Source organism: Fringilla coelebs (genome assembly GCF_963513975.1).
Source record: "Fringilla coelebs genome assembly, chromosome: 3".
NCBI classification, from domain to species: Eukaryota; Metazoa; Chordata; class Aves; order Passeriformes; family Fringillidae; genus Fringilla; species Fringilla coelebs.
Window position 1 is genome coordinate 102,713,241 of NC_140030.1, and position 21,628 is coordinate 102,734,868.

General features: G+C 41.4%; 1 protein-coding gene across 1 annotated transcript in view; it reads right to left on the reverse strand.

Moving 5' to 3' along the window:
• The window catches only part of FSHR (follicle stimulating hormone receptor), a gene marked incomplete at both ends in the record, with an annotated part of 78,112 nt that overhangs the window by 25,257 nt on the left and 31,227 nt on the right, over positions 1–21,628 (reverse strand). Inside the window, 2 exons of the mRNA XM_084202298.1 lie at positions 340–414; positions 809–883. Coding sequence (XP_084058424.1) covers positions 340–414; positions 809–883 — 150 coding nt within the window. The remainder of the gene's footprint in view (positions 1–339; positions 415–808; positions 884–21,628) is intronic.

Genomic DNA, 21,628 nt, shown 5'->3' on the forward strand with positions numbered 1-21,628 from the left:
GAGATTTTATTTTTGTCCCTAAGCTCCCAGGAGGAATTTCAACCTAAATTTGTTTCTATAGACATAAAAAAGCTCCAGCTCCTCTTCTCATCACTCATTTTCAACCTGTTGCTTAGAAAGGCTCAAGGAACTTGTGTGTGGGACTCCTCTGAGGAAGCTTTATCTTCAGCTTTTTCGAGGGCTGTGCAGGCATGAAAAAGTGTCTTGATAATGTGCAACTGGTGGTGAGGAGAGGGAATCATCCTGTCTTATCACCCAAAGTGCTCAGCACCAGCTGGACAAACACACAGCTGTGTAATTCAAAGTGACTCTAGGAATTGAAAGAGTAAAAGATCTTACAAATATCTAAGGCTTGGAAGGTGCTGGAAGGCATCCTTATCGATGTACACGAGGTTGTTGGCTTTCTCAATTCTTCTGTAAAGAGGAAATGAAAAATCAGAGAAAAAAATATCAATAAATTGATCTTAAAATTGTGTTTGTCCCATGATGCAGTGGAACAATACTCTGAGGTTTTCTTTTTGGCAGCAGAAGATCTGGATGATTTCAGGGAGCAGCCTACCATGGACAGGCAGACCCCACCACCTTTTGATCCTGGCAGTGATCTGAGGATAAATTTTCTCCTGAGCAGGTAAAGAAAGGGGCAGCTAGATATGAAGATGAAAAAGACAAAGGGAGATTTCAAATGCTCCTATAATGCTACAAATTCTTCAGTGCCTACCTGAACCAAACTGCAAAACCTTTGATACTTGCCTACAATGAATCTTTATAATTGTCTCCTTTGCAGATTGTTAGATTGCTCATTACTTACATTTCATGTAGTTTGGGAAGGTTGGAAAACACATTTGCTTCTATGACCTCCAAGGCATCATTCTGTGAGATCTCTCTGAAAAATAATTTAGAAGTCAAGATATTTCAAGTCATGGTAAAGCAGAAAATGGAGAAGTGAAAAATTCACAAGGAACTTCTTCTCAGATTACTGATGAGTTTTAAAAACAAGGTGGATATCAGATAAGAAAACAGAAATGCTGATGAGTACAAGGGGCAAGCAACAACAACAGACAGGGAGAGAGGTCTGAGGCTGGAGTTTGTATCTGCACCATCAGCCCTGCATGTCCTGCTGTCACCATTCCCTGTGCATGAGAAGTCAGGGTCAATCCATCATGGGCTACTGGCCTTCTGACATTACTAATTACCACGAGAAATTTAATGAAACCTTTTAACTCAGTGAAGAAAAGAGGGGGTGAGGGTGACTGAAAACAAAGACGGCTAAAAATTTCCCAAGGAATATTGCACAACTTCAGCAACAGGACACTGCTCTGTTGACCCAATGGGAAGAATAGAGATTAAAATTAAGCCACCAGCAGATGTGCCCTTGTTAGCAGCAGCTGGAGACTGCAGAAGTGACGAAGTCTTCCACACCTTGGAGCAAACCTCATTTGACATGGTCTGTACTCAGTTAATGCCCACTTACAGCCAGAGAAGTGCAGAATATAAATGGCCAGTTTTACTGCTCTCACCACACCGGAATGCATCTCCTGCTAGTCCAGAACACATATTTCTTTGCTTCCTTAACCTGTGGGCTCAGGCTTTGGTGTAATTTAGAGCTCAGGATTTCCCCTGGTGAATCAAGTGGGCATTGCTGCAGTGTCCCTTGTCCCAAGCACATCACTTATCCTGGCACTGACCAGGAAGGTCGAGGTAAAGGCAGCCATGCCAAAAGATTCCTCACTGCCATTTTTTTTGGAAATGGTGCCAAAATGTTATTTTCTCAGGCTGAGGTCAGCTGTAGGAAGTGAAATTTGTAATACAGTTGTAATTCAGTGATATTGTCATGGTCTGTTGCATTTTAATCATAAGGTAACTGCACACATCTTTGGAATGAAACCTTGGATAAATAGATTGGAAACCAGATGACACTTGTTCCTGGATATCTTGTTCTTCTGAAATTATGATGGTTACAAATACATTCAAATAGGCCTGAGGTAAAACAAGAGACTGTAATGTCAGGTGCACAGCCAAAAAATAATCACAAAAATTAATCAGAGGAATATAAATGTATTCCACTCTCTTCTAAGTAACAGCTGAACCATACCTGACAGATTACCTGCCCATTTAAGACAAACAGAAGCCTTGTAAAAGAAGACATGTTTTTCACCTGACCTTTTCAATTTCAAAAACTGCCTTAGTGGTTTAATATTTTTTAGTTTAATAAGAAGTTTTCCCTTCTGTTTCCTCAAGTTTTTTTTTTTTTGTTTGTTTGTTTTTTGTTTTTTTTTTTTTTGTGGAAGAAATCCAACTCTGCTCTGCTCCAGGAGCTCTGAACTGGCTGGAGAATAAGAAAATAAAAGTACATGAGGACTGACAATAGGTGCTTGGCAGGGTGTATTGAGGAATGGGTTTGTTTAGCAGTGCTGAACCACAGCTTACATGTGAGTGTGTTCCTCTTTATTACTTAATTTTTAGCAGCAAAAAAATGTTTCAATGGAAACAGGGATTCCTTCATGCCACGTGAGATACACAGCCATTGCAAGGGATGTTTCAAAGAACTGTTCTCTTTAAAAATAATTACAAGAAATAAGTGCAAATGTCCAGAAGAATAGAATAGAATAGAATAGAATAGAATAGAATAGAATAGAATAGAATAGAATAGAATAGAATAGAATAGAATAGAATAGAATAGAAGCAAACACTCTTGCCTAGTTACAGTCTCAAAGATTTAACAATGTGGGAGGTGTCTCACACTTTTAAGGTTTGGTTTGATTTTCCTCACTCTTTTTGGGTGGTCTGGTGTATATTTGCCATTCCCCACAATCTAAAAATCAGTTGTCTAGGGAAAAAAAATCTTCAGAAAAAGCATCACGTTTAATACCAAAAAATGCATTTAGCCAGTAGATACTGCATGCCACTAAGAAGTTCAGGGAAAAAATGTTGCAGATGTGTTGGCCTTATACAGGGAAAAAAGGGTTATTAAGAAACCATAATACAGTTGTGACCTCACCCAGCAGATAGTGCTGCTGAGGGTAATAATTTTTTTATGATCCAATCTGCTATCTAACTTTGGAACAACTTGGATGACACAGCTTTTTTAATGGATTGCTTGAAAATGAATGTTTCTGCATCAGAAGAGTGTTTTGGCTTCCTGTGAGCGTGGTAGGTTATTGGCTTTGTTTTGATTCTAGAAATGGAAGATAGAGATCTGATTAAGCTGGGGCACAAGCAGGCCCAGGCACTCTGGAAGGCTTAGAGAATGCATGGTGAAGGAAAGGAATGAAGAGAGGGGGGAAGATAGGAATCTCTAAACTGTTTTTGCAAGATTAGGTTTTTAGAATAGTAGGTTTTTTAGAGATTGTGCTTTAAGCAGAATTAAATAACACCTGTGTGAGGGGGCTGTCAGAGATGTGGGAAATTACTTGGCTTCCATTCTAGCATTCCCATTCACAGGTACACAGGCAACAGTCTTGGTTGTTTTTAGACAGGTAATGAAAGGATGGACATATATAAATATGTCCATTTACAATGACTTTTTTTGTCTTCCAGCTGAAGCAAACCTCTTTTTCAGCTAATGAGGTTTTGAGCATCTCAAGATCAGTAAAAGGAACAGAAGGGAAAGCCATCAGTGGCAGAAGGCAATAACCCTTCTGGTGCTGGGCTCTGTCTTCAGGGGATGGCAGTGGTGAGGGAAATGACCCTCTGTCCCCTGCAATGAACTGCATTCTCTGCTGTGCTCTCTCCAGGAAATCCTGGTGGTGATGGCCTTACTCTTCATTGTTCTTTGCAGTTGAATCCCAGTTTTGGGCTGAAGATAAACCTGACAGGGCTTTCGTTCAGGTAAGAAGGATAAATAAAATAAACCCATTCTGTTTAGGAGATAGGCACACGCTGGGAACAATAAGAAGCACTAATCTGGGGTTTGTTTGCATAATTTGTGTGAACTATTTATTCATACCTAGCAAAAAATTTCCATGCTCCTGGAAATTCCAAACAATGTCTTGGATACAGGTATCCATGACATTAAAAGTGCAAACCACTGCTGCTCACATCAAACAACCAACTCAGCAGACTCAGATCCTCTGCAGAGGAGAGCAAATACCACCTGAGGCAGCAGCTACAAAGAAAAAAAAAAGGGATTGCTGGCTAGTGTTTGTGCAAGTGTTTTGTCTTGCAGTATAAATACACACAGATGATTGCTCATAATGCAGATCTGATTATATGTCATCAAGAGAGAAGATAGGGCTGTTATTACATTGTTTGTTTGGAATGAATGACACTATTAGTGCTACTGGTAGCTGTGGCAGGAAACCCAGCCAGCAATCCCAGCATCACTCCTGCAACAGACAAGCCTTGGAGTAGATGGTGTGAAAAAACAGTCAGGGGCAATTTCTTAAAAAAAAACCCCAAATATTCAAACCACCCAGTGGCTGCAAAGTGCTTAGGCATCTGCCTGAGCTTAGTTTTCACTGCATGCAGGGTTGAAATCACCAGTGATCCTTGAAAGCATAAATTGTTTACTCAAATACAGCCTAAAAGATGAAAAAGAATTCAGTAAAGCATTTTCCAAAGGCACAAACGACAACAGCTTTTATGTTTCTGCAAAGGGAATGTGAGACTCTAGGATGTGGCATCACAAGATTAAGGGATCTCCTCTAATTTGCCACTGGAGCAGCAAACTGGGATCACTATTACCCATTCCCCAGCAACTGAGTGCAGTGTGTAATTTCCACATGTGACAGTCAGAGCCTGTGTTAGAAGAGAGAGAGATGGAAAATCATTTAATCTGCCTGCAAAGCTGCCCTTAGGCTAGGCCAGGGGTACAACTTCATGACATCTGTGGCAGAGCCCAGTGTGATCCAGAGGAAGGATTCCTCTTCAAACCAGCTGCACCCAGAGTGCAACCTGTAAAAATGAAGATACATCAAAATGGCCTTTTAAACAACTCTGTTAGCAAAGGACTTGGAGTTCATGGCAGTCTCTCTGAAGGAAAAGTCTCTTAGGCTAACCAAAGTCTTACAGAAAAAACAAGAGTGTGTTAAACTCACAAACTAGTGGTCTTGGGGCCAAGTGGTCTAATGTTTCCAAATAACAAAAAAATAATAGACTGGAAGTTTATGTCTTTTATGATAGGAATTCCTTTCAGGATCAGAGTGGAGCATGCAGGGGAAGGATACAAGGTAATTTCTTCTCCTGCTTGGAATTATGGCTGTTTTTAAAAAATGTGTGCTTGTATATGCATGCCTGTGTACAGATGACAGAGATCAGTGAGTGGTAAGTCGTGTCAAAAGAAGAGCAGAGCACACACAAGGCACAAGAGCAGCTTGGACCAGCATCAGCCCCTCCCAGGGTGCCCAGGGATGTGTCATTTCCAAGACCTTGTAGTTCCTGCAGCAGGACTGGCAGCAGAGAGAGGCTGCTGCCCACCTGGTGAGCTTGGCTGTCTGATGGCCACAGTAAATAAATGTGGGATTTATGGATGTCTGCATTTCTTCTCCCCGTGGTGGACTAGCAGGGGGACTGTCCTGTCTGTCCTGGCTTCTCTGGTCCTTGCTTGGTGTGTGCACCCTGCACACAGATGTGGCACATGCTGTGAAGAAGGGATTTCATCCCTCTCCAGGCACACAGGACCTGGTGGTGATTCCATCTCTGAAAACTCCTACAGCCTTCCTTAAGTTCCCTTCCAGAGCAGGTATGTACACAGGCTGTACACTCGATCAGCTCCCCTTGCATTTCCTGTGATACATTATAATTGGGTATTTCTTGGCTATTATCCTTCACCCTCGATGCAGTTTTTCTGTGGCACAGCTATCCTGTGGATTCCCATGAATGCTTTTCTTTCACTCTGTGGGTACCTGAAATCAGCAGTGATGCTGGAGGTTCAAGGTACTGATTCCCAGAGCAGGTGGCCTCACTGAGCCCTCTGTACTGCTACAAATCAACAGCATTGTGTTCATTTAAGGGAAAGGAAAAGGGAAAAAGGCCAGCAATGCTTATCTCCCCCCCTTTCTACAAATATAAATACTCTTTAGAGCAATTTTCCAGGTCAGTTTTACTCAGTGCTTTGACTGATGCCACAATTTATGTCAAGCTTCACAAGTAAATGTGGTGCTGCTCAGGCAATCCTGCCCAGCATTCACTGGGTGAGCCCCCACGGGGCCTGCCTGAGACGTGTCTGAACTGAAAAATTAAACACCTGGCTACCTCTGTCTCCTCTGTCTCTCTGTCATGGATGGAGTGACTCTTATTTCTTCAGCCTGATCAGAAACAAGCCAGTCTAAAATCTACTTTTGAAAACTTCCCTCTGAAGTGACAGCAAAATGCTAGTACATTGATTTAAACAGGTTACAAAAGAAAAGCCATTTTTCTTAAAAATATTAGAGACTTTTGACCTTTAAAAAATAGATAGTTGACACTTTCTCCTGTCACTTTTCCTTGTGAACATGAAAAACTTGTCTCTCTGCCATGATTTATTGAACACCAGGGAGTTACAGGGTAATATCTCTTAGCAGATATTGATGTTTCAGAAATGAAATCAAGGACTGACTCTTCTCATCATCTCTTTACTTTGCTGAAGACACACACACACGTGTTGTACTGGCCTGACTCAATAAGTGGAAAACCCATTTGACCAACTGAACATTAATGGCAACTCCACCCTTGGAGTCAGAGAGTGCATCAGTCTTTGAGGGAGATTTCCAGGAGGTGCCAATGCTGTGCCTTCCCGTCTTCTCCAAAGGGCAGGAAGCCACATTCTCAAATAAATCCCTGCAGGCATGGGAAAAAAAAAATAAAATGCAAATTTCTGCACGGCAGACAGAAGCAAAGGGGATTTTATTTCTATCTGTGCTTTAGCACCATGCCAGCAATCCAGATGAAAGTCTGTGGAGAGTTTGGTTGCATCAAATTAATTGTCCATGTAAAGGTTTTAAATTGGTCTCTCTAATCTGAAAAAGCACATGATTAGTCTGCAGAATTGGGACTGATAACAACCGCATCCAACAGACAAAGCTACATCATTACAAGAATTGATTTTATAATCAGTACAGTTTGGGGGGACAGATATCTCCTCATACTCCTGCTCTAAGGGAGTGTATTGTACTCCTTTCAGTTTATTGCCAGCAATGCTGAAAATGCATGCAACTTTGTAGGGTCAAACAAGAGAAAGGGTCTTTGGAGGAAATGGTAACTTTCCACAGAAATCTGGCTCCACACAGAGAGATGGGGCTCAGAGCTCAGTGCCCTCCAGCCCCTGGGACTGACATATCTGCTGCCCCCCACTTCAGGAATTGCTAAATTTTATCTTTGGCTATGAAAGCTCGCAGGGAAGACAGAAAAATGTGTGTAAGATAGGAACACCCACTCAGTCCATGGCACTCTTCCCCCTCAGGCATGGTGGGCTCCAGAGGATGTTGAGACCATGCTGGCAGACAAAGATGGGTGTTCAGCTGAGGAAGGGCCCTTCTCTTTCAGAGATGCTGATATTGCTAAGTTGTAACTCCTTCCATGGAAATGGGCAAGCAGCATTTATTGCCACTTATCTTTTATTACTCCTCCCTTGGCTTTAGTAGCCAGCTAATGATGAATAGTTTATTAAGATGACCTGGGGAGATGAAGAAATTGCATTGGAGACAATCATTCAGGAGAGCAGCTGAACGAGGGAGTGCAGAAAATAATTTCTGGGGAAAATCAATAGGCAGACTGTCTTGGGCTGGGAGAACATGTGGCTTCCAGAACCCACAGTCTAGTGACAGCCTTTCCAAACAGATCATCCTGAAGCAGATGCTCCCACATACTTCAGAGGACAGTTTTGAAATGCTTTAAGGAAGCACACATTCATGAGAGGCCTCTGGAGGGCAGTTCATTACTAATTCAAACACATTACAGAAACAGGAATATCCAGAATAACAAGTGCCTCAGACCTCAGATAGGCACAATTAAACATTTTAGCTAAGATAGGAAATTCTAAAAAAAAAAGAAAAAAATTATTCTTACTCTTCAATTTTTGCATTAAAAATCCTCCCAGAACACTGGGTATTATTCACCAGAGCAAATCATATAGTACATACACACACTTCAGTGAAAATAAATCTCCATGACTTGACCCACCATAAGAAAAATATTAGCATTGCCTAATGTTAAGCCCAATTATGAATATAGACATCATCCAACAGCTGCCAGCACCATGCACTACATCTTTCAAATGTTCTCCTGGAAGGATTTAGGTTTCTCTTATGCAGTGTTAAGAGGTCTCCCTGTGAAATATTCTTTTCCAGCACAGAGATTTCCTTGTCTCCTCTTTTCTTTTGCATTCATTCTTCCTTTCCACAAAAGCAACTTACTGTCCCTATGTTTTGTGTCTAACTGAACCCTACAAGCTCTTATCCTTGAGCTTTGGCACCAGGCTCAGCTAAGATGGTACTGCATAAATGTTTGCTTGATTACAAACAGCCTAACCAAGGAAAAGGATATTCCTTTATGCTTCCAAAGTTAAATCCAAACCTCTGCCTTGCAACAGACTGCCAGAGGAAAAAATCACACACCCCCAAGAAGATACTAAATCAAAAGCTTTTCAAAAGAAGTGTGCAACAAGACTTATTTATCTAATTATGATATCATCATCATGAGCCGAAAAAATTACTGCTAACCCCAAACCTGCATGTTCTATATTGGAGGATGCAGAGATGACATGCAAACATGGGAATTGCACACAATCCCTACCCCTTTTGCCAAGAGGCAGCAAAGAGGAGCCTGAATCAAGATACCTGGAGTCTTATTTTACAAATGACTGCACAGCTGTCCACTATGAAACCTTGGAAAATCATGTGCTTCCACCTGAGTTTCAGCCCTTATCAGCAAACTCTGCAAGGCTGCACACAGATAAATTCTTAATGGGGGAAGGGAAGATGTCACAAAGCTTAGGCCAAAATCCACTATAATAATATGTTTCTGTGTTTGTGTGTGAGTACACACAATATTCCAATAAAAGCAATAAAAATAACAAACCCATGGCCACAGGATGGTTCTTACTGGCTGAGAGCAGGCAGCAGCTGCCTTTCTGCACACCTCACCCCCTTTCCAAGGAGGCTGCTGCCATATTCATCACTGCTGCTGTCTATATTCATCACTCTGGAGAAACACTCCAGAAACAGAGGCTTTCTGCTCTTGTGGGGCTTTCACAAGGAAATCCTCAGGCTGGAGCCAGCCCTTTGATGGGGAACCCTCAGGAAGAACCATTCCATAGGAATGAGGCAAAGCCCTTGGGAACCCAGAGGCAATTCTCAGCCACTGGGGAAGAACCTGTTCCTCCTGTGCCAGAGCACTTTGAACTACCTGGGAACCACTCTCCTCCCCTCTGTCCTGGGGCATAGAAGGAAGTTTGACCTAGAGATGATGCAAAAAGCCTCATTGGAATTAGCAATTCCTTCTTCATCAAGAGAAAAGAGGAATCTTCCTCTCTAGCCACAGCACTAAAGAAGGAGGCTGAAAAACAAATTAGGTTTGAATAAAAAAAAATAATAAATCACGTTTTCCTTGGAAGTTGTTGTGTCTATTCCTTTGCTGGACAGTATTGCAGATACTTATGATATTTTTTCTGTCTGACTTCCTGTACTGATGTAAATAAAATGGAACTTACAGTGTTTTCACAGCACTCAAGCCTGGCAAAACCTTTTTGTATTTCCACTAAAACCCTCTGAGAAAATACTACTGCTAAGGGGGAAAAACAATTCCTGAAGAGATCCCAGACTACAAAAAATCACCATTTGGAAAAGTCATGATGATGAAACACACTTTAAAAATAAATAAATAAAATTAAATCTGCCATTTCTGATAAATGTCATTGCTTCAGTTGAGACTGAAGAAGATTTTTAACTCTGCAGCAGAAGGAATGAAAATTCATTGATTTTAATAGTGGATATGTATTTACATTAGCATTCTATATTTTAGAGGAGTGCATATTTTCCTGCAATTTTGAACAAGTGTTTTCTCTAGAAAGCACACAGCTCAATACACAGACCACAGAAGTACACAAACTTAAAGGCAATCCTGTGACAACAAATTAGCTCAGATTTAAAGGACTGTTAAGTACTGAATTAAAACTAAAAGAAAAATGATTCACTGTTCCTTTTTCTACCAGATGGGAGAAAAAAACATGCATTTTTGAATTATTTTAATGGCAAAATGAAGAAACAAATATAATATTATGGAACATGATCAGAATTCTCTCTGAAACATACTTTATCTTGAAATTATTCAAATTTGGACCAGATGCCAGGACAGAAGAGCATTTTTCTCACATGCAGAAAGATCCAGCAAACAGAAACCAAGCAGCAGCACCAGCACCCACCATGTTCTTCTACACAAAGGCAATAGGGTGGCATTGTACTCTTTCCAGCATTTCCAAGAGGGCTCTGCAGTGTGGCTCTGGCTAAGAGATTCTCCAAGTGCATCCCCTCTGATCCACCTGAATGCCTTTGGTGAGGACAGATGATGCAGCAGCTCAGGTATGTGGGGTTTTAATTTTTGTCTTTGCCCTGCAATCATGCAATTGATAGTTCAAAATGGCAGGGTCAGGACAGTGGCACCTATTTAACTTCAGGACAACACAAAGCTCCACATCAGATGTTATGGGTTTAGTTGATCCTAATGAATTCAAACATACTTTTATATTTTGATTTTTTTTGTATGTGTTTGCTTGTGTGTGTGCTTGTTTGTTGTTGTTGCCTTTTTTGGCACACAATTCTAATCAACTTTATAACTTATTTTCAGTTAAATGGATGAACCTCTGTGAGCATGCAAGTCCCGAGAAGCCACACAGAGAATATTTATCGATGAGACCTGTTAAAAGAGATTAATGCTACAAAACAATTCCACTTCTGCTCACTTTTTTTCTCTGTGTCCTGCTAAAGACAGTTTGAGGACATTCATCCACTGAAGACTGAGAGGGGCAGAGAAACGTCCCTGCAGTTCAGGGTGTGACCTGAGCTCAGGACACGACTCTCTCCCATCTAGACCTGCGACTCTCCCAAATCCATTTTGCCTCATCATTCAAAGAGTCCAGAAGGGGGGCACCAGGAAGCAAGCTCTCATATCCTCCTCCTGAAAAATGCACCTGTTAGGAGAGCTCAGATGGCATGATTACTTAGGAAGGTGCCAAAGGAGAAGAAGGAAGGCCCCACTAAACAAGGAGAATACACTTGATTTTCTTTTAGGTCGCATTTAGTTAAAAGTGAGGTAAAAAAGACTTTATTGATGTGGATGGCAAAACTCTTCCATTTATCCACAGATGAGGCACAGCATGGCCAAAGCAATCAAGCCTTCCCACAGTGCCCCACAAAGGAGCGTGGACACCCACTGAGACCCCATTTCAGAGTCTGGCCAAGAGAGGCTGCTGCTGCTGGCAGCCAGCTGTGGCAGCCTTAGCTTGCAATGAATCACCATCTCCTGAGGGCACAGGCTGAGCTCACCCTCTCCTGGTATGCCAGCCATCAGCCTACCCAAGTGAAAATAAAACATTCAACACACACATGCAGACTGGATATGAACAAATGACCCAGAAATCTGGGGGGTTCCAAGTCCCATTACCCTCTGCCTGAGCCGTTCTCCTGTCGCACAAAACTTGTTGTGACATATTTTGTGTGGGCTGCAGGGTGGGGGTGGAGAACAACCCAAAGCCTACTTTGTCATTTAGTCCTAAAATTATGTGTAACTCATTCAACATACAAATAAAAGAAAAAAAAAAAACAAAACAACAAAAAAACTACCACGAAAGAGGAAAATGTGGTAGCAAGGGAAAAACTTCCTTGTAGCCTATTAGGTCTTCATTTGAATTCCAGCATACATCTGAATGAATTATATTTTTTAATTTGTTTAACTATGCTAATAGTCACCATGCACTGGTGGTTTCAGCAGTATTTTCTCTTTATATGTGTGACTCAAGAATTACCATAGCAACTTGCTTCCTAATTAGCCTTCGGTTACTAACAATCAATACGATTAGACAAGGTCAGCGCTGGAGTAAGAGCTGGAGTAAACTCCACAGATTTAAAAAAAGAGTGAATTTACACTCTACTGAGAGTGAATAACAGCAAGAAGAGGAAGAGAGGGCTCCTGGATGGTCTTCCTCAAAGAATGGTGGTCTTCCCCAAAGAACAATTATTGCTCTGCCAGTGCTCTGTCTCCTGTGAACCAAAGGAGTTGAGGCAAATGAGAGCTTTGCCACTTGAGTTCAGAGAGCTTTCATCCTGCCAACAGGTTCACAAAATATGGGGAATAGAAGCATCCCTATGTGTGCAGATAAAAAGATACCTTACTGTCACATTGCTGGGACTGATGATGACTGCACACCACCAAAATCAAGAACAATTCTGTCCTAGAATTTTATCAATATGAAGTCAATCTCCCTGTGTGGAAAAGGTGCCTGAAACCTGGAGACTGTCCAGTTCACAGGAAGGTGCTGCCTGGGAATTAAGCCTGTGCAGTGCCTAGCTGAGGTCCCATTAGGAAGCCCTCTGTCTGGAGACCTGAGTGATTGCCCCTGCTGACACAATCCCCCCTCATTTTTACAGCCTGTTTCAGTCGTTAACATGTTATCTGTTACCCTGAAAGCACAGTGCCTGGCAGCACAGTAGGATGGAAATATAATGTGCTGCTCAGAGCTACTCTGGGTCCTGGGAATACAAAACAGGATCCTTGATATTGACAGATGAAGGCTTGTGAAAAACCACTTTACTTGTTAGTGTGTTTAGGTCTGCTACCAAGAAACACAGGCAAAACCAAGCTTATTTTTAAATAAACAGTTTGTGTTGTCAATTATGCCTGGGCACATGGCTGTGGCAGATGAACTGAAATCCATTTTCTTTCCTCTGTAGAAATTCATTGCCTCCTGGCTCTGTCCTCTGTTGCTCCCTGGAGTTTACTCCTCTGCTGCAAATGTGCCTCCAGCCTCAGCTCGTGGCACTGGGTCCCCCAACAGAGGGTCAGGATCAGGGAATGGAGGAGCCAGGATGTGGCACATGGTGAAAATGTAATGACAAAGCAGTCTGGACAGTGCTGTGCGAGGGCACTTCCAGTCATGAGTTTTGAGGCAACATGTCTTGACCTTCCTCTGCACAGGACGTCTCAGAGAAGGATGAGAGGGTTTTAAGCTCAAAAAAGGCAGCTTTTATTAGAATATCAACTAGGATAATTAACTTCAAAGCAGAAAAACCTTACAGGATATTGGAAGAGAACTGGGAAGATTTTATATCCTCCCTTCCCAGACATCCAATACCTTTGGAGGTTTGGAGTTAGAATCATAGAATAGCACAGGTTGGAAGGGGATTTTCAAGGTCATGCAGTCCACCTTCCCAGAGGGATATCCACTAGACCAGGTTGCTCAGAGACCAGGACAACCTGACCTTAAATGTTGCCAGGGATGGCTCATCCACCACCTCTCTGGGCAACACATTCCAGTGGTTCAGCACACAAACAGGAAAAAGCTTCTGCTTTATATGTTGTCTAAATCACCCCCCTTTTAGTTTAAAACCACTACTCATTGTCCTGTTGGGACAGACCCTGCTGAAAAGTTTGGGTTTTTTTTGTCAGTCCATCTCTAAACACTGAAAGGCCAAGCTCCCCAATGGCTTGTGGCAGCAAGCTCTGCTCAGACCTCCTGTAAATCCTGGCCATCACCCCGCTCTCCAGGGCAGACCTGGAGTGACACAGACTCTGGCCTCTAACTCTCCTACAGTCCCTTCATCCCACAAAGGAAATACCCCACAGCCCTTCCTCCAGGGAGCTCTGCTGCTGCCAGATCTCCTAAAGAGCCTCATCTCATTGGAAAGCAGGAATAATAAATAGGCACGTTCCTTTCACCGCGTCGTGCTCACCCCTTCTCACAGCACAGATGGGAAAAGCATAAATCTTAAAAATCCAGCACAAGAAGCCTTAAAAATGTGGGGAATAAAGATGAAAAACAAATCACTATAAAAACCTCATTCCAAACAAAAGATGAGATTGACAAAGGGATTAGACATGTCTAATGAGCACCTTCACTTCATAATTACACTAGGAAGGATAAACACTTCCAGATAAAGAAGTAAATCTTTGTGCTCTTGAGCAGAAAAGCAAGAAGGAAGTAAACAATGCTTTCAAATAACAAAAACTGGTTCAATTCTGTCCCCACTTGAAATTCTGCATTATTCCTGCTTTTAGTGAAGAAACTTTCAAGCACAAGACAATACTGAGAGACCGTTCCTGGTGTTTGTGCTGAGAAATCCCCTATTTATTACATGCATTCCCCTATTTATTGCATGCATTTCTTTTGCTCAGAGGAGGAAGAACCCTGTGAGGTGGACAAAATATATTCTCCATGGGGATGAACTATCCCAGAGTTGTTCCAGAAATGTTCTCTTGAACGCCCTCCTTCAGAAAGTGACATCAGCAGCTCGCAGAGGCGAGGTTCTGAACTGGTAAAGTCAAAAGCCTGTCCTTGTCCCCAGCTCCCAGTCTTCTGCTGACTGCTCTGGAAAACTTACAGACACCAAGAGCTCTCCAGCTTTCTGCATTTCTCTCACAGCCATTTGTAATTTCCATCTGTGGTGTTGGTTCCCCAAGCATTCAAAATATTTTCTGGCTTAGTATCTGTCTACCATTCTAAATCCTAGCAATTTAAATGTTTCCCAGACTACTCTCTATGTATATAGCAGCACACATGCATGTGTTTAAGTATATAAGTATATATATTCTGCCATGTGGTGAGTAGTTTAGTCACAAAAGGTTCACCACTCTCAGTTATTTTTAAAGGATCACACACATATGTGGGAGTCTTCATTCAAACCAGGTTCCTGCTCTAGAAATCAAAACAAATATTCACAGTATTTTGTGAGCAAATTGTTTTTGGCTTGGTCACAAAACAAACAATGGGCAAAATGAATCTCTGGTTTTACACCTGGGATGAATTAAGGCCAGCAGAGCCTTTGATGGAAAAATCAAAATGTAGCTCACTAATAATGATAAAATGCTCAGTTGCCTCTCCACTGAGCAAAGCAGCCATCAAACTAATGATTAAATCCACATCAATCATTTGGCATAATAAAAATAAAGGCTGTGCAATATAATGTTGTCAGAGAATCAACATCTCCTGCTTAGAAAATAAATGTCTTGACTTCATCTCAACATTTGTTTTCCATAAATGCTGAGGTTTATATCAGCATTTGGGTAGTAATGGGAAATACTCCTTCATTGCAGCATGTCAATTCCACTAGCATTATTCCTAAAATAAACAGAAAAGCTGGATAAAATTAATATGGGAAGGTGTTTCTGAAATCCACCTGAAATGGAATTGCCATTTCCAATCTGGTGCCAGACTGCTTCTTTCTACAAACAATATTTAGTAGTGGCAACAATAAAAATGGAGGTAAATCCCATTTAGAGCAAATTGGGCACAATTTCAAGGAGGTCACACCTTTTGCATTCACTCACTGGTACAGTCACAGTACACTCAACAAGATTAATAGAAAAAAGTCCTATAAAAACCTTTTTTAATATTTAGAAAATACTTTTTTTTTCTTAAAAAACCCCTTAATTTTGTATTTACAGTTCTGTTTACAAGTCAGTACATTTTAATTCTGAATTGGATCAAGAAATTTGGGAGTTAATATGTAACTAACACACAAAGGAGAACATTTTTTGAAAGCTATTTAGGGATATTAGAATGAATATACTGATTTTATCATGAAAAAGATAAGCATTTAATTCAGGACAATAGTCTGACATATCACATGAGAAAAACCATCTATTTTGCCACGTATGAGTAATGAATTACATTTGAAAATGTCAAATGTAAATAGAACTGGCAATTCTGAGTTCTTAGTTCTGTGGTATATGCAAATAAATTTAATAAATGTACCACTCTGACACCTTAAGAATTATTTTAAGTTAATTAGCAAATATGTATTTTTTTATTTACAAAGTCACTTAGATAGTCATTTATTCTACCTTGAAATCACATGAATCTCATAATAAAATACAACTTGAAACTTCCTTTCTTTCCAAATAGAGGGAATCTTCTGGAGGAAAGAGATGAAAACTGAAAAAGTGACAGATTTTGGGGAAAAAACTTGATTTTGCCAGCATCCATCCTTTCCTTTTGGAACAAAAAAAACCCACCCAAAAGCACCTGAGATGAATGTCAAGAAGCTGGCCAGCAAGCAGGCAAAGCAGCCTCCCCAGCATGCAGTGACCATGCCCAGGGGAGAAAAGGAGAGAGATGATGGGATTAATTCTGCACCCCAGGATGCCCATCAGTTCTGAGGCTCCCTGCCAGGTTTGCCAGTCACAATAATTCGTGCCTCAAATGCAAGGACCTGGTCTGGGGCTGCCTTGCAGGACTTGGTGGTCCAGGGGGAGGAGATGTCTCTGTGTGATGCTGACCCTGCAGCTTGTCTGGCACAGCTCCTTGCCCTAGAGGTGGCAGGGGAAGCCCAGCAATCTATCCAAGAGCAGGGCAAGCTAACTGAGAAATAATCTTACTAACTGAGAAAATTATATTGATAATTCACAACATTTTCAGCTGCAGAGGGTGTGTTTGGTTGGTTTTTTTTTTGGTTGGATTTTTTTTTTTTCTTTCACTGCACTGGGCTGAGACTTTCTTTAAGAACTGTGCATTTCACCCTCAAATCTCATTTTGGATGAATGAGGCTCCTTGAGATCCTGCATTTATAGATGCAAAAAGGCTATCTTAATTTAGCATGCATTTAGTTTTGCCTGTTTTGGTAGGATGGAGGAAGGCAGAAGAACACTGGATCAAAGTTTCCTCCTGAAACAGAATGAGAACTCACACAAGCATTTGCCCACTTTTCATGTTTTATGAATTCAGGCAATCTGAAGAGTGTGTCACTGGGGAAAGCCATTAAAGCATTTAGCATACATTCAGACAAGTTGGTTCCCTTTTTTTTCCTCTCTCTCTCTGTCTAGACAGCTGTAAAACAGGGACCTGAGATGATGATTCTCCCATTAAATACTTCAGTCTTTAATGCTGGCTCCACACCAGTGCAGTTAACAAATAAAGATTCTGCAAACAGTTCATTACCACAAAGCTCATTCTTGCTCAACAAAAGCAAGTAATGACAAAATGCATTTTCTTTCTAAATTTATTTTATCAGAGAAAGCAAGCATCAAGATAGTAAACCACAGAGAAAGAATTATGGAATACTTCTTTCTTGTGCTCTGATGTGTTTCAATTAAAATATGCAAATATATAGTGTGTTTTTCTGTGACTTTTTGAATGGAAAATTTAGAAAATGTTGATATGGACACTATTAATTGATTTTACATTTCCTAGCTTCTTCTTCTAAGGGTTTTTACTTTATTTGTAATTTTGTTCCACCCAAGCATTAGAAAAATCCTGAGATCAGATTATCTTTCCCTGAAATGTAGCAAAACTGTAATTACATCTCTGCTCTTTGACATCGGCAGTGAGTAACTGACACGGATAATAAATTTCTCCTTCAGTTTTTTTAGTTGTGCAAGGGATGACAACAGTAACTGCAAGTGGAAGATCTCTTCCACAGTGAAGCTTTGGCAGGGAAAATCAAAATACCAAGTGACGTTGCAGCAAAAGGTTTATAGATTGTGATAAAGCCACCCAGCCTTCCTTCATTGCTTGTTGTGTTTAAAACACAAGGTATAGCTTCTCCTGGTGTGAAATAAACTGAATTTAGACACCAGGCTTCCTGCATTTTCACCCCAAACACAAAAGTTTGCCATCCAGGGGGGATGTTTCCAAAGGCTGCAGCAATGGAGGGGTGTCTGGAGCAATGGCACTGCCTGGGGCAGGAGAAGCACCCCAGCAGCTCATGGAGAGACAGCAGCACAGGCGCTGCTCCGCCTGCATCCTCCACCACCACGGATACAGGAGCCCTGCGGGAAGCTCCTGTGGCTGCTCACCTTCCACATGCCACTTGTGGGAGCCCATCTCAAAGGGCAGAGGGGGAAAAAGAAGGCTGACACACCCTGAATGGCTGAGGACAAGCTCTCCTATGGGATTTTGCTGGATCCATCTTGGAATGGACCAGAGGCCTGAAGTGTCACCAACCCCTCCTCTGAGGAAAAGCCCTGCTCCAACCTGCGGATCACCATCAAACACAGACTGTCACCTGGCAGGGGGACATCAGGAGCTGCAGGAGCCAGGAAACTTCCTGTGATAGCTCCCTGCCTGCCCACCAACCTGCTGACTTGTCTAGGGCTGCGGGGAGAGCCCCACATAACAGTAATGGCCCCATTCAAACATTTATCCTTTGGGATAACAGCCTGGATTTTCAATTTTCTTTGCCTGTGTTGGTTACTTGCCCTAATGCTTTTGAACAGTAGTCCTCTGTTCCCTGAGAGAAAATGCATAGACTAATTTAAATGCATTAAGTAGCGTACTTATTTTCACAGCCTGCCCTCAAGATGCTGAAAGTTACACAGAAGTTCCTATAATGTAAATTAGAATTTAATATCCATAAAGTTGCACCTTGAGAATATACCCTGGAGTATTTGCTACCAAAGGATGACTTTTACCTTAGTCGGTAGGTATTTTGGTACACAGAATGGTCTGTGTACCATTTTCACCTTAGGGATGTAAATAAATACCTTTAAAAGCATGCACTATTTAACTTATATATCACAGCAGATCCTAAAAATACATAATTTCCCACTTGCAACAAAATAAAAAGCAGGTAAATCCAAACAATGCAACAAAAGGTAGGAAGCAACTCCTGCCTAGATAAAATTTTCAAATACTTTGGCTACACTTAATCATAACCATTTTCTCAAAACAGCTTTAATGAACTTATTTAAGCCCAGTCTTTTGCATATCAAATGAGGCAGCACACAATACAAGAAAAACTGGAGAAGCTGTGAAATGCTGAACAGCTTTCTTGGGAGCAGAAGACACAGCCTGCTCGTCCTTAGGTGATCCCATGATTCCTGCCTCCCCCCCTTCCCCTCCATGTCTTCGGGCTCTATGCTGAAAAGTGTCCCAGAGTCACCTGCAGGAGCTCAATGAAGCTGATTTTAGGAGCACATGGGATGGGTTGCCCACTTGCTAGCCCAGGCAGCCTGCTGAAGGAGGTCTGGATGGTGAATGCACCAATTTTCAAGGTTGTTATAACTTGCTAGAGAAAGGGAAGTCTTGGCATTCTGCCAAGTTTTCTAGGCGAGACTTAAGACAAGAATTCTGGTCCTTCCCCAGCCACAGAAAGAAAGACACCCCGTGATTCAAAATTCTGTCTTCTGGTCTCCATTGTCCACAATAACTCCTTGAAGTTAAGACAAAACATAAAAGGTGATCTCAGTGTGATCACTCAGTGTGATCCAGCTGAGTCAAAGGAAAGGGGGACTTGCCTTTTAGCCTAGAGGGGCAAACAGGAGAGGTTTTAGCTTCATCCATCAGGTTGGTTGTTGTTTGTGAAATGAGCTGGTGCTTGTGTGTCTAGGTCACAGAGCAGCAGCATTTGTCCTGAGGAACTATCTCTGGACCCACAGTCTCAACAAAGAGAAAAGCAGAAAATCTTGAATGCTCTAAGTAATTGAGTAAATACAGGATTCAGGGCTATTTTTCTCTACCAGTTCATGAGGAAGCAGTAGATAGCTGCTGTCTTCCATGGACAGAAAACTTCCCTTTCCAGGAGTGTCAGCTCTGGTGGTTTCCCTCCACCCTAAAAGCTTTAGCTTTCCATGATGTGCAGAGCTCATCATGGGTTTAGCTCATCAAGCCCTGTTGTCCATACCATGGTTCATGCTCTTAAAATGTGCCTTTGCCAGCATCTCCTAAAAAAATGGTTCCCTCCAACTACAAAATAAAACCAGGGCCAGTAATGGTGCTTTTTCCCCCTCTGTGATATCTTCTAGTTCCAGAAGTACTTCATCCCCACAGCTGAGTTTTCTTAGGCTGCACATAGGTTGGGTTTGAGAGCAAATGATGAACCAAAGCATTATGTTTTAGCTGAAACCCTTCAAAAAGAACAAATAACTGATGATGAATTTTCAAAGGGATTGTGCCTCAGGGTACAGACATGAAGCCTCTTTTGCTTGCACAGGGTAACACAATCAGATCAAGCTTCCTATATATATAATGCCCAAATCAAGCCTTGTTAGTTCAAGATTCACAAATCTACTTTGCCACCTCATAGCAACAGCAGGAAACTCAGAAATAGAAAAAGAGAGACTTAATGTTGCTTCTGACTGTCTTTACTCCAAATTAAGCTCTCTCTGTGCAGGTTGAGGACAACACAGCTGCTGCTGAGCATGTCAGATTGATTTTGCCAGCTATGTGCCTGCATGGGACTGCTTTTTAATTTAGTAACTGGAGGGTTAATTAGTTCTGGGAGTGTAAACAAGTTGGTTAAGCAGAAGTCCAGAAGAACTGCCACGTTCCAGTTGACTAAGACCTAGGAGTAGACTGAACATGTGGCAAAAATAACCAATCTGCTTTCCTGAGCACCTATTTGCTAAATTGACACCAAGCCGGAGTTGTGCAGAAGTTGGAGAGCTGCTGGCAACAAGATGTTCCTCAGACCTGTGGGATTCTGAAAGGGTTTTCTGTAGGAAAATTCAAGTTGCATGTTTAGTAAGAGAATCCTCTGAGTAATTAGAGCCTGTGAGTTTATTTCATAACTTTAAACATTTTATTTAAGAAGCAAAGATCCTTCTCCTAGGACATACTTCAGGAAAGTTGTTGCACCACAAATCAGTCTGCAGAATGGTCATTTCATGTTTTGTCATCAACTGAAGGAATTTAGATGGTTGAGAAGATAATGACCAACTAGAAAATTGTTCAAATGGGCTCTCACTCTTAAAAAAAAAAAAAAAGCAAAAGTATTCCAATAACAATATTGCCAAATTAAAACAAACAAACAAAAAAATTCAGGCGAAACCTTAAAGACTTTGTTTTGGTAACTAAAATCTGAGCTTTACCAGGGAGGTCAGATCAGCACCTCCATGCCAATATTTCCAAGTCACACTAGTTTTTCCTTTATGAATCATTAGTGTCCATTCTGGAAAGTCCTTGGACAGTCCAAATAGAAAAAATATGAGACCTTGCCTGGATTCCTTGACTGAAAAGTATTTGAAATTTTCTGGCAGAATACATATATTTAAAGATCTCAGAAGCTTGATTGTTTAGGAAGATACTAAAATGCATAGTGAAAGCAGGAAAATATCAAGGAATTATTTTTGTTTGAAAACCAGAAAAATTCAAAAGTCTTCATTCACTTTGAGGGGAAATATAACAGTTAGGATTCTGAGGGAGGACTCACCTGTGATTGAACCTAAAATCATAGAATCATTAAGGTTGGAAAACCCAGATATTTCACAGGATATTCTGAGTTAGGAGGGTCCCTGAAGAATCACTGAGACCTCCAAAATAATCAAGTCCAACCTCTGACCAAACACCACCATGTCAAGTAAACCTGTGATGTCCAGTTGTTTCTTGAACACCTTCAGGGCTGGTGACTCTGCCACTTCCATGGGAAGCCTGTTCCAATGCCTTGAAACCCTTTCTGGAAATTCTGACATTCTCCCTGCTCCAACCTTGACCTCCCCTGGCACAGCTTGAGGACTTTTCCTCTTGTCCTATTATTCCTGGGAGAAGAGGCCAAGCCCCACCTGGCTA